The following is a 13129-nucleotide window of genomic DNA, read 5'->3' on the forward strand; positions in this document are numbered from 1 at the left end:
AATAAAAATCAGCAGTTGTCCTCACAACAAACAAGCAAAAAGGTTGACCAGCAGCTATAGCAAGATTTTTTCTTCACAAAAAACACCCCCGCATCCTATACTGTAACTCTGTTATGTATTTTAAAATGCATGTTCAACTTCTCCTTTCCAGTTCTCTTTCATCAACCTGTATTGCAGCACAAACAAACATGATGTCATTATGCAATAACTAAGGTACTGAAGGCTCTTCTTAGCCAGGTATATGGGTGAAGGCTGATGGAGCATGCAGTGTTTCAAGATATCAAAAAAGCCCCTGTCAGCAGGAGACATATTTTGCTGTGGCTTCCACAGGGATGTGATACAGCCGCAAGTGATCCTGCTGCTTTGTTTTCAAAACTACACTCACCTGAGCAAAGGCAAAGAGTGTTATGTGCTGCTGACTGCCTGACACTTATACCATCTTCACACACATTGTATTCAGAAGTGCAGTTCCTGCTCTCTCCTATCCACCTCCAAAGGAGGCTGAGTATGAATAGAGTGTAAGAGAAGAAGTAATAATTCCTGCTCTGGATGTTATCTTGGAACCCACACCGTGAACTGGGAACAGAAACCTGGACTGGGTGGTCATCAGCATACAACGGATTATGCTCCTTGTTAACAGCCTGACAGTGATATTCTGGGCTGGGATCACTTTTGCAAGGGCCAGCTCACATAAGTGCAAGACAGTCTGGAGCTAACTGAGGTATGCACATGACACTGGCCAGAGCATTCTTCAGGAACAGAAGCAGGTGCTGAACAAGTCTCCAGGGGAGAAAGGTGCACCAGTCTTGGGTTTGCTCTGTGGACATCCAGGAGCAAACCCAAGGCTAATCAGCAGAAGATATAATGGAACTTCAGCAGCAATGATCAGGAATTTCCCTCTCCAGTAGCATTTGCCTCCAAATACCAGATGCTGGCCAAATACCGAAATACCAGATAAATAACCTCCAAATACCGAAATACCAGATAAATAACCTCCAAATATCAAATACCAGATGAATTTGGGCTTTCAGAGGCATCAGACTGGTTGGCCACTGCTGAAACAGAATGCTTGGGCGAGGTGGACTTTTGGCCTGATTCAGCAGGGCTCTTCTCACTTTTGCTCAAGCCTGGTTAGTACTTGGATGGGAGACCGCCTGGGAATACCAGGTGCTGTCGGCTTATACCATAGTCTTTCGAGACTGAAGGTTGCCAACCAAGTTCTCACTTTTGCGTGTTCCACTAAGAGCTGGAGGTTGGAGGCCATGTGATCTACTCAGATGCCATGGGAGAATGCCCATTTGTGTAGATATTGCCCTGGTTACTTCAAGTCTCATGGGGTGAGGGGATTGCAAGTAACAGATCCTGCTTGCATTGCAGAGGGGCCAGAAGAGGCTGGCTGGCTCCCTTACCTTTTATGATGCCCGCCCCTGCAACTGTTTTTAGAAGACTACAAGACGTGTGTGCATCTCATGATTTGGCTAAAACATGGGTAGCCAAGAGAGGGGCTAGTGAGTTTCACTAAAAGCCTCTGTGTTCCCCCATAATTTGAGCCCTGCTTGTAGCATTCCAGGCTTAACTGAAAGTGTGGAAATACGACAGGCTGTTGCAGTTTAGAAACAAGACGACAATGGAATAACATGGAGTAGGAGGGCAGAGTCATTGTGTGAATATGGGGTTCCAATCTGTCTGCTTGAAATAGGGCTTGATGTTCTTAAAAGAAGACTTCAAACTGCATTTTGCCTTAGGGAGACTTTTGACAGTTCTAGAGTGGTTTCCCTGTTTGGGAGTTTCTGCAGCTATGATATCAGTTCTTGCTCGTCAGCAGGATGGGAGGTGGCAGCCACTGGTTTTTTTGAGTGACATTGGCCAGCTATAGAAGACAGAATTTGGAAATGATAAGCATGAGTGACTCTAGCCAGCACTGTAGGAGTGAGCACTGGTTCCAGAAAGTGCACTTGGAAAAACCGGCGTGGACACCCTCACAGCTGAACCCTTTGCAAAATGCGTGAAATTGTCCACATTCAGATTGGCCAGTGTGGAAACCAAATTGGGGCGAAGGTAAGAGTTGCTGCTAATAACTCTTCTCAAAGCTAATTTGGTGCACTTCTGAATAACTGACTTTAACGGAAAATTGGGTTTGTCCAATTTGTCCCATGTTCAGAATAAAATAAAACTAAACATCTAGCATTGTGCAGCAAATTGCACTGGAAAAATGGTAAAAGGAGAGTGAGATGAGGACTAATTAGGAGATGTATGTACTGCTTTTCATCAAAGCCAAGCTTCATAAAGCAGTTTACAGCAAAAAGAGAGAGAGAGAATAAGGACACTTACTTCTCCCTATTTATAACTGGCACTTTAAAGGTGCGTCCTTACCCAGTTAGCAGGGTAAGATCTTAACCAATGAGAACATTCATTGCACAAATAGGAAGACAAAGAATAAAGCATTAGAGCTAACAGCAATCATAACATACATCAAAAATAACTTTTGCATTCTAAATTGAATGTTTGTCACAAAGCAGAGCTATGAATCCTTTCTGCAGATCACTAAATCATGTGCAGGCTTTGAAATAAATCAGCCTTGCAAAATTACCATCAATGACTCTCTGACCTGGCTGACAGGTGACATTCTGACGTTGTTGAAATGCCGTCTCATGGTGTTAATAGGACTGGTCCATGCTCTGGATGAGAAATTTTGTTTTGTAGAAGTAGGCACTACAAGTCTTCATCTAGATGGGGCTGAGTGAGTTCAAATAAGAAACGTGGGCTTTGATGACGGAAACACAAGAGGAATGGTCTGCAAGCTTTATGTGTGTTTCCCACAAATAGTGCTGCCTGGGAACAGGGCACCTTAAGGGCAAAGAGGACAGCAGGACAAGCAGTCCAAGGGTCTGTCTGATGCTGGTATCTTTTCACACAGCCCACCCTTAGGAACTTTATTCTTAATATGGCTGGCAGAACATGGCAAAGTAGAAATGCATATTGGAGCTGCAATCCTGGGCATACTTAAAAGGGGAGTAAATAGAGGTTTATGGGGAGATTTGTCAGTGCCGAGTATTTATAACAGGCCAATGGAGCCTCCATGTCCAAAGACAGTACAGGCGTGCACCGCTTAATGACCGTCTGCTTAACAACAGACTGCATATACTAAGGTGGTCAAAGTACAACAAAGAGGCTCTTAATGAGGCAGTCAGGTCTCCCATAGACTGCAGCAGAGTGTGTGTTAATACAACAAAGGCTCTTATTGCAAAGAAGAGGCAAACTATCTCCAGTAAAAGCCTATGTAGCCAGCTAGCATCTGGTATGGAGTATCTGTTTACACAAGAAGGAACTAAATTGGGCTGAATGGTTGCTTAATGACCTAATCACATAATAATGAGGATCGAAGAAAGTATCCCCCTTGTTAAGAGGCACACACCTGTATACCCCAGAGTACCAGATGTTGGAGACAAGCAGGATAACTCTCACCTGCATGACTGACTTGTAATGGCATGTGGGATGTGAATAACTGCTGCTGGAGACATGATCTGAACTAGTTAGGCAATTTCTCATGGTCTTAGGTTTAGGATTGCATGGGGTAGGTGCAAAAGTAAATAGAAACATTTTATCAATGCAGTTTCCAAATTGGGAACTAAAGAACAACACACTTCTAATATTGAAAACCTGATGACTGTAGGAGGAGGGTGTGGCTTCCCTGACCCAGCAGCCAGCCCAGATAAGGAGGCTGCAGGGCTGGGTAGCATAGTGGGGAGGCAAGATAGATGCCCTGTTCTTTTGAGTTCATAACAAGAATCCAGCCCTGCATTTTGTTTTGCGATCTGTATCGCCATTTATTTTCAGTGAAAAGTCTGCCTAGGTACTGCCATGCCCTTGGCTCAGGGTTTGTGTGCTTATGTGCTGATGTAGGAAAACCTACACCAGATGTGCGTAGTTCTCTTCCTCAAGAAAAATATATAAATTAACACAGAAAAAGATATTGTAGAGATGGAAAAGTTGCAGAAATCCTGCACAATTAGGGGATGGTGGAAGAGGAAAAGCTGTAAGATTTGGGGCCAAAGATTCTGGGACTGGAGACAGACAATTGTTTTAAAGAGAGTTAAATGCAGGGCTTTTTTTGTAATGGAACGCACCGGAACAGTGTTCAGGCACCTTTTTTCCCCCTCCTCTCTGCCCTCACCTTTTCCCCCCCCTGCCTGCACCACCCCGCCCCCTTTTTTCCCCTCCTCCTTGCCCCCACCTTTTTTCCCCTACCTGCACCACCCCGCTCTGCACTGCTGGCTAGGGAGGGATTTGAACCTCCAACCTTGTGCTCTATAGCCCAGCACTCTCTCCATTGGGCTATAGGAAAGCCTATTGTCAAAGTGTTCAGAACTAATATATAAGGTCTTCAGCCCAGCTGGTGGCTCTCAGTGCCTCAAGTATTAGTTCCAAACACTTTGAGCCTAAGAGCTCTGGTGGCTCAGTGGTTAAACTGTAGGTCTGTGGAGGCTGGGGCTCAAATCCCACTGAAGAATAATTTTTTTTTTTTAAGGTGGGAAGGTGCTCCATGGCTGCAAAATATAAAGGTTGGTTGCTAGTTGCCAAAAGGGGGGCCAGTTGAGGCTGCAAAACTCCTCAAAGTTCAGTCCCAGGCAGGCTCTTTTTTGACCTTTTTTTTAGGACTTAACCCACAGTTAAGCTCCTGGAGTGAGCCCCCTGCTGGAGGCTGTGGGTTAAGTCCTACCTGGGACTTAAAAAAAAAAAAAGTTCAAAAAAGAGCCTGCCTGGGACTGAACTTTGAGGAGTTTTGCAGCCTCAACTGGCCCCCCTTTTGGCAACTAGCAACCAACCTTTATATTTTGCAGCCATGGAGCACCTTCCCACCTAAAAAAAAAAAATTTATTCCTCAGTGGGATTTGAACCCCAAGCCTCTGGCTTCATAGATCTACAGTTTAGCCACTGAGCCATCAGAGCTCTTAAGCTCAAAGTGTTTGGAACTAACACTTGAGGCACTGATGGCCACCAGCTGGGCTGAAGACCTTATATATTTGTTCTGAACACTTTAACTACTGTATAGGCTTTCCTATAGCCCAATGGAGAGAGTTTCCTATAGCCCAATGGAGCACCTCCCCACCTAAAAAAAATGGGGTGTTTCACTCCAGTTGTGGCACACACTCCAGGGAGCTCACACGGGATGGATGTGTGTGTGTGTGTGTGTGTGCGCGCGCGTGCGCGCATGTATAAAAATGGTTTAAAAATAAATAAATAAATAAAAAAAAAGTTGTGAGTTCCTGCACCTATTTTTTTACAAAAAAAGCACTGGTTAAATGCGATTTGAAAAAAGCATCGTTTTCCTTGGTGTAGTAGACACGATGTTTTTGGTCCTCCATCATCTCTGGTAATAAAGTTTTTGAAACAAAACAAAAAATGCAATCCTGTTTACCAGAGGTAAAGTGGAATGAGTGTAGACCTCATAAAGCAGCTCTCTCTCTCTCTCAAACTCCTTTCAGCTCTCTGCAAGGAAGGCAAAACCAAAACCCTTTCGTTTCTCTCCAATCTTACTGTAAAGGTTGTGGCTGGAACCTGCCACCCTCAGACCAAAGCTGCTGAAGACTCCAGTAAACAGGCTGCAAGCAGCAAATCACCCATGTGCTGCTCCTCCATATTATTTGTAATGGAATTTCACAGGGACTTGCAAGCAAAGAGCCATTCCATGTTTCTCAAACAAGTGCCTTCTAGAAAAAAACAACACACCAGGGCTACTGCTATTTTGAGGAGGAAAGCTGATAATTTGTGCCAAGCAATAAATTTATAATTTCAGAAATAGGCACATGTTGATCCATTTGTATTCTTTTATCCTTTTCCCCCCTTTTGTATTAATTTCCAGGAGATCTCGATTCAAATCCCTGCTCAGCTGTGAACGTGGTGGGAGGCTTTGGACAAGTAAATTGCTCTAGGACTCAGTGGTCCATCTGTAAAATGGGAATAATAATGACCTACCTCACAGTGTTGCTGAGAGAATGCAAGAGATTAGGAAAGTGCCTTGGCCCTTAAATAAAATGCATTGTTTATAATAGCTGTTGTACTGATTTGTCTGACTGTTCCCAATTAATACTTGCTTAGAAATGGAAAGCAGGGTACCCCTTAACTAAAAGTCTCAGAGCATGGTCTTGAGGCAGATGAAGCAACCAACTTGCTGAAGCTAAACATGTCTAGAGGCTAGAAGTGAGACTGACAGTTCTATGTCACAAATAACCCTCCTTCCCCCACAAAAAAAGATCAGAAGTACATTATATAATGATTTTTTTTTCTCTTGCAGTTCTGGGAAGTCATAAGTGATGAGCATGGAATTGACACCACTGGAAACTATCGTGGTGACTCATCACTGCAGCAGGAAAGAATTAATGTGTATTTCAATGAAGCGTATTGTAAGTACAGAGGGTTAGTGGCTACTGGGAGGGGAAATTAGGTTACATGTACATCAGAGGAAGATTAAAATAAAAAAAACTTGTCATTTTCCCTTCCTGTAACATCTGTACAATTTTTAAAAACTGTTTCAAAGGGCTGTTGGATGGATTTGCAATGTCAGTCTTGGAAATAGATACGGTGCAAAGGAGGTCAGGTAATGCTTCTACTGGACTAAGTTGGCAAGATAGCAAGCTATCAAGCTGAACAGGTCTTTTCAACAAACAGCAGATGCCAATGCAACCTGAAGCCTTGCTATCCCAACACTACAGCTGGTCCTGTGAGAGACAGAACATGAGACATTCAGGATTCCAAATAGCTTTCTCTACCCCAGCAGTTTCCAAAGTGGAGACCGCTGTGCAGTGAGAATGACTTCCCCAGCATGATTGGTGCTTACCGTTCTGGCATACTGTTGGTCTCCATGTCCCCTGATTGGGACAACAGTCATGCCCATGGTGCAATGCCCCAGCGGTCATTGTGCCCAGATTTCTGGACAGATGCAACTGCCCAGAGCATCATGTTGTCCTGATCAGGGAACATGGAGATCCATGATACACTAGAATGGTGAGCTCTGCTCACGGAATGGATGGCTTCTTCCAAACCTCAGAGCTGGCCCCCAGGGCCAGGGTTTGAAGGAGCCTGCTGTACCCTAAGATCAGCATTGTCAAACTGAAAAGTCTTCAGTAAATGTTAATCTAAACCAAGTTTGACATTCTTTCATAGACAACAGCTTAAACCAGCACATTTTAAAATTCAGCAGTGGAGTAAAATTCTGATTGTGTAATGATACATAGAACTACCCTAATGATTGGAAATGTGCAAGCAGTGGAACACAGCAGTCCTAATAACTCATGCGGAAAAGACCAGTACTTAAGACTTAGGATGGTAAAGGAGGCACAGAAACACAGTTTAGCTGTGGTCTGTCACTAGCTCCTGGTCCGGCCTAGGACTATTCAGACTCTGAGAGCATCATATAGGCCCTGACTATTTACACGGACTTCTACTGCAAAACTGAGAATATTTCCGCGCTTCTCTCACATGGCCTTCTCACCCTGAGGCCTTCTGGGCATGTCTTTTAATAAGTATTACACAATAGTAATATCCCATTCAGTCACTGGGCAACTAGATTTTAAACACACTGAACATTATTCAGCGAAGGCTGGAGAGAAACTGCAGGGGAACTAGTGGTTTTCTATGACCCATGATAACAAAACATTTCCTGCACATTTGTGGTACTTCTCTGTCTCATAGCCAAGAATAAATAGTGTGCTTTGCTCTTAGCTGAATTATTTGGAAACATGTTCATTAAACATTTCTATGCCCATGTTATGCTTCTTGAACCTCTAAGGTGGGTTAAAAATAAAATATGTATGAACACCATAATAAGAATCATAGGTTGAAAAATAACACCAGCCTTATGTGCTGCCAGATGCATGGCAGAATTAGTATGCTTTTGCAACTTGATGGAACTCATTAGTAAAGAAACAAGGTGAAACTTCCTCTGGATGATATTCCACAAATGGAACCGGTCCTGTGACCCAGTCCCTTGTGTCCACCTTAGTGGGGGGGGGGGGGAAGACACACAGCAAAGCCCCAGTTGTTTATCTAAGTGCATGGACAGGTTTCTATGAGCAGAGGCAGTCCTTCTTATACCCAGGTCCCAAACCATTCAGGGCTTTTAAAGCCAAAACTAGCATAGAAGAGCATATTCCCACAGTGAATAGGGTTAGCAGCTGAGCTTTTTCTGAATGTCTACTGAAGGCTTGTGGAGCTTGTACCTAAACTGTTGTACCTAAATCCTGATCGTCGGTTATGCGGACCATCTTAAACTGCAGGCTCTCTGTACACACACCAGTTAATCAAGTCACACTTTTTCTACTGTCCTTTAGATGGCTTCTCCATGTAGTAGCATGATAACTGAACTAAGGAAGTGGATTGTTAAGGGGAGGCCTGTGTGTCTGAGACACTTTTTGCTCTAATCATCTGGCTCTCGTCGGCTTCTTTTTGTTGCAGCGCACAAGTATGTTCCTCGTGCTGTCCTGGTGGATCTGGAGCCTGGAACCATGGACAGTGTACGATCCAGCAAAATAGGTCCACTCTTTCGCCCTGACAACTTTATCCATGGTATGTGTAAGATGTGAATAGAATATAATAGGCAAGCATTCTCACAATAAGTGTGTATTAGTTGTGGCACGGATATTCTTATATGCTAGTTTAGCATTTTACAAACAGTGGGTTGTGAGCCTGCTGAGGCCAGAAAGCTGCAGAACAAAAAGGTGCATGTCCCAGAAGTTGCTCCTGGGGTGCAGCTCTGCATTCTCAACATCACTGCCTCCGTTGCATTGTGTTTTCCAAACATCACGACATACAGTTTGGGAAATACAGTGTGACATGGCCAATAACATGGGGGGCATACAGACATAAGAACAGCCCCAACTGGATCAGGCCATAGGCCCATCTAGTCCAGCTTCCTGTATCTCACAGCGGCCCACCAAATGCCCCAGGGAGCACACCAGATAACAAGAGACCTCATCCTGGTGCCCTCCTTTGCATCTGGTCTTCTGACATAGCCCATTTCTAAAATCAGGAGGTTGCGCATGCACATCTTGGCTTGTACCCCATAATGGATTTTTCCTCCAGAAACTTGTCCAATCCCCTTTTAAAGGCGTCCAGGCCAGATGCCGTCACCACATCCTGTGGCAAGGAGTTCCACAGACCAACCACACACTGAGTAAAGAAATATTTTCTCTTGTCTGTTCTAACTCTCCCAACACTCAATTTAAGCGAATGTCCCCTGGTTCTGGTGTTATGTGAGAGTGCAAAGAGTATCTCCCTATTGACTCTGTCCATCCCCTACATAATTTTGTATGTCTCAATCATGTCCCCCCTCAGGCGTCTCTTTTCTAGGCTGAAGAGGCCCAAACGCCGTAGCCCAAACTTCCTCGTAAGGAAGGTGCCCCAGCCCCGTAATCATCTTAGTCGCTCTCTTTTGCACCTTTTCCATTATGCACCATTTCGTACTGCAGCTTCCTGGCCTTGGTGGACCTTGGAACCCCACAGCGGATGATGCAGTGGGTTGTAAAGGTATGAGTTTGGGAACCCTTGTGTTAGTTGCTCCAGGTATTGCTTCACACCAGTGAGAATCAGATCTTTCTGAAGAACAAATCTTTCTAGTACTCATGTTAACTAAGAGGAAGGTTTTGCTAAAACATTTGAAGACAGAAGAGTGAAGGTTTTCTAGTGTCCCAGAGGAAATGTTATCACTCATCACAAGATCCAGTTCCCAACTGTTTTTCCTTTTCTGTCACCAAGTTCCATCCCAATTACTTCCTTCACGCTTTGTGACAGGTTCCTCTAATTTCTAGAAAATAATTTGAAGCCTTGCTCCAGTCAAAGAATGCGAGCTTTCTGAATGTAGATTTTGAAAATTCTAGTGTAGATTCCCAAACCCAAAACTGGTGAGTTACAGATTGCGAGCTTAGAAATAATCTTCCTGAAAATTTCTTATCACACATGCTACACAGGAAAAGGTTTCTAAACTTAGAATATATAGCAGTGGTTTATGCCATTAAAGGTTGTTGAGTTGAGTTGAGTTATAGCAGTGGTTCCCAAATTGTAGGTTGAGACCCACTGATGGGTCGCAACCTAATTTTTGGTGGGTGGTCAAAGGGTGAAGAAAAGATCAGATAACTAATTGCCTCATGCCCTAAGCGTATTCAAAAACCAGATAGTTGCAGCTGCTAATTACCCTGCAAAGAGCTCAGCTCCTGCAGTTTGCAAGCATGTGTAAATGTAGGGAGATAAATGTTTTGAGGGTCTTTTTCTGGTTATTATTATTTATAAATAAAATATTATTTCTTTCTAGATCTCCTTTTTTAAAAAGTCTGGTAAACCCAGGTGGGTCCTGATAGAGTGTCATTTTAAAAAGTGGGTACTGTTGCTAAACTGTTTGGGAACCACTGATATATAGTATTAACCAGAGTTTGTGTTCAAGTACTTAACAGATGCTGACACAAATTGCTCCTAGGTCAATTTAGCTTTTTTTTTTTTTTTAAAGATAATCTATTCTAATTTCTTTTAGCATTAAGTGTAGTTTTGTACGTTTTCACACAAATTATTGTTTTACTTACTTGCTTAGCATTGCAGGAAAACTGTTTCTGACATGTAGCCTTTATCTTGCAAATGTTTACAGGAAATTCAGGTGCTGGTAACAACTGGGCGAAAGGGCATTATACTGAAGGGGCCGAGTTGATTGAAAATGTGATGGATGTAGTGAGGAACGAGTGTGAGGGCTGTGACTGCCTGCAAGGCTTTCAGCTCATCCATTCCCTGGGTGGCGGAACAGGGTCTGGAATGGGCACTCTTCTGATCAATAAGATCAGGGAGGAATACCCAGACAGAATCATGAACACTTTCAGCATAGTACCATCACCAAAAGTCTCAGACACTGTTGTTGAACCATACAATGCCATTTTGTCCATCCATCAGCTGATAGAGAACACAGACGAAACCTTCTGCTTTGATAATGAAGCTTTGTACGACATATGTTTTAGAACCCTGAAGCTCCCCACTCCTACCTATGGGGACCTCAACCATTTGGTGTCCCTCACTATGAGTGGCGTCACCACCTCCCTCCGTTTTCCTGGCCAGCTCAATGCAGACCTGAGGAAACTGGCCGTCAATATGGTGCCTTTCCCCCGGCTTCACTTCTTCATGCCGGGCTTTGCTCCACTCACAGCTCGAGGCAGTCAACAGTACAGAGCCCTCTCAGTTCCAGAGCTTACCCAACAGATGTTTGATGCACGGAACATGATGGCAGCCTGTGATCCACGCCATGGGCGGTATTTGACTGTGGCATGCATCTTCAGAGGCCAAATGTCTACCAGGGAGGTGGATGAACAGCTGTTGTCTATACAGACTAAGAACAGCAGCCACTTTGTGGAATGGATCCCCAACAACGTCAAGGTGGCTGTGTGCGACATCCCACCTCGTGGGCTGAAGATGGCTGCCACCTTCATAGGGAACAACACAGCCATACAACAGCTCTTCAGCAGGGTCTCTGAGCAGTTCTCAGCCATGTTCAAAAGGAAAGCATTTCTTCACTGGTACACTGGTGAAGGGATGGACGTGATGGAGTTTTCTGAAGCAGAAGGTAACACTAATGACTTGGTGTCCGAGTACCAGCAATATCAGGATGCCAAAGCAGATGTAGAAGAATATGAGGAGGTAGAACTGGATGCTAGCCAAGAAGATGAAAAGGAAAGCCCTTAAAAGTAATAGTGCTGTTGGAACATTACCCTTAAAAGCAAACTAATTATACCTCCACTGTGATGGCTGGACACATCTGTGTTTCTGGAATAACATTAAATATAATATTGAATGTAGAAGCAACCATTTTTGACTTAAATGAACAATTCCAAAAATATGCATACCAAAACAAATTCTCCTACTTACTGCTTTGCTTGAATGAACTGCCTCCAATAGATCAAAGCAGTTACTGCCACTTCTGAATTACTAACTGCTAATAAGACAATTTGAACGTGAAAAAGTATAAACAGATCAGTATGCTAGACTGAAAAAAGATACACCCAAAAGCTTCAGGACAAAGTGCTCAAGTTAACTGGTCTGATCACAGGAGACCTTATGAAGACACAGACAGCAGCAAAGCAAATAGATGTCAAGACCTCAGATCAACTCTTGTCTGCATACAACCATTGGTGGAAACCTGCACCTCCATCCACATCAAAAGTCATATCCAACCTGTTCAGCAGGGCCCAGATCAACCTGAGGTGGATGCAGATGACCTGCACATAGATCATCTTGCTGGATAAGGGTAATTATCTAGGAAAGAAAGTTGTCTAAGCATACCCCTAGAAAGATAAGTCAAGAGAGATTTTTGAGCTGCTCCCATCATGCTTCAGGTCAAACTATGCTCTTTTTGGACATTTTCCTTCACAGATTAACTTTTAGTACAGTACCCTTCCTGCGCATTTATTATGACTGGAGTTCTACGACAAGCAATCAAATGCATAGCTCCTATACGGGCCCAGCTCAGAATTAACAGGACTTTTTTCCTCCACTGAAGTCAAGTTCTCCATTACTTCCTTGAAGTCAGGACTGCCCTTGGTAAGCTACAACCCTAAAGCCACGTACTCTATTTAGAGTGCGTCAAAGTGTTTTAATAGTTCTACTGGGACTAGTAGCATGAAGTGGTTTGAAAACTGCAGTAGTCTGCATCTATTTTAATAGCACTTAAATATTTATATGCATCACTGTAATTTTAAGTAATTGTACATTTACTTCATAAATACAGACTGTCTTTTAACAATCAAGAGCCTTATTGCACATTAAAGTTTAACACATTTCTTTGCCAGATGCATAAAATGGAAACTGGGGATTTAAATCCTATGTATCTACTTAGGAATAAGCATCATGGATCAGTATTAATTTGAAATCCAATGCACTTATTTATGAGTAAGCATGGTGAAGAAAAGTTTTAGCAGCAGGTCCAAAACACCATGAAATGCAAGGGATACAGCAGTCAATAAATTGCTTGTTCATGCAAAACCCAAGCCTAGGATATACCTGACATTCTCAAACAGTGCCTAGGCTGACCAATAGCATAGTAAAGCAGACCATATTAATACCTAAAGACTGAAAAATCATCTTTTAAAAGGGGAATAAATGT

The 13129-nt window shown here is 43.3% G+C and overlaps 1 protein-coding gene across 2 annotated transcripts; it reads left to right on the forward strand.

Annotated features, from left to right (window-relative positions):
* The first annotated feature begins 1902 nt into the window (after nt 1-1902).
* On the forward strand, nt 1903-12769 carry TUBB1 (tubulin beta 1 class VI). 2 transcript variants are annotated; one of them, XR_010794277.1, is made up of 5 exons: nt 1903-2058; nt 6296-6404; nt 8455-8565; nt 10634-12274; nt 12400-12769. XR_010794277.1 is itself a non-coding variant. In XM_066622813.1 (4 exons), the coding sequence occupies exons 1-4, from the start codon at nt 2002-2004 to the stop codon at nt 11710-11712; spliced, it is 1356 nt and encodes a 451-aa protein (XP_066478910.1). In that variant the 5' UTR covers nt 1903-2001; the 3' UTR covers nt 11713-12769. The 2 variants fall into 2 exon arrangements, 1 of the variants encoding a protein (XP_066478910.1); XM_066622813.1 differs by having other exon boundaries at nt 10634-12769.
* The last annotated feature ends 360 nt before the right edge of the window (nt 12770-13129 follow it).

The sequence above is a fragment of the Tiliqua scincoides genome, chromosome 4, assembly GCF_035046505.1.
Source record: "Tiliqua scincoides isolate rTilSci1 chromosome 4, rTilSci1.hap2, whole genome shotgun sequence".
NCBI classification, from domain to species: Eukaryota; Metazoa; Chordata; class Lepidosauria; order Squamata; family Scincidae; genus Tiliqua; species Tiliqua scincoides.

Coding starts and splice junctions, on each gene's coding strand:
- TUBB1 (XM_066622813.1), top strand. CDS start 2,002: ATGCGTGAAATTGTCCACATTCAGATTGGCCAGTGTGGAAACCAAATT. Junction 2,059..6,295: donor GAAACCAAATTGGGGCGAAG/GTAAGAGTTGCT, acceptor TTTCTCTTGCAG/TTCTGGGAAGTCATAAGTGA. Junction 8,566..10,633: donor CCCTGACAACTTTATCCATG/GTATGTGTAAGA, acceptor AAATGTTTACAG/GAAATTCAGGTGCTGGTAAC.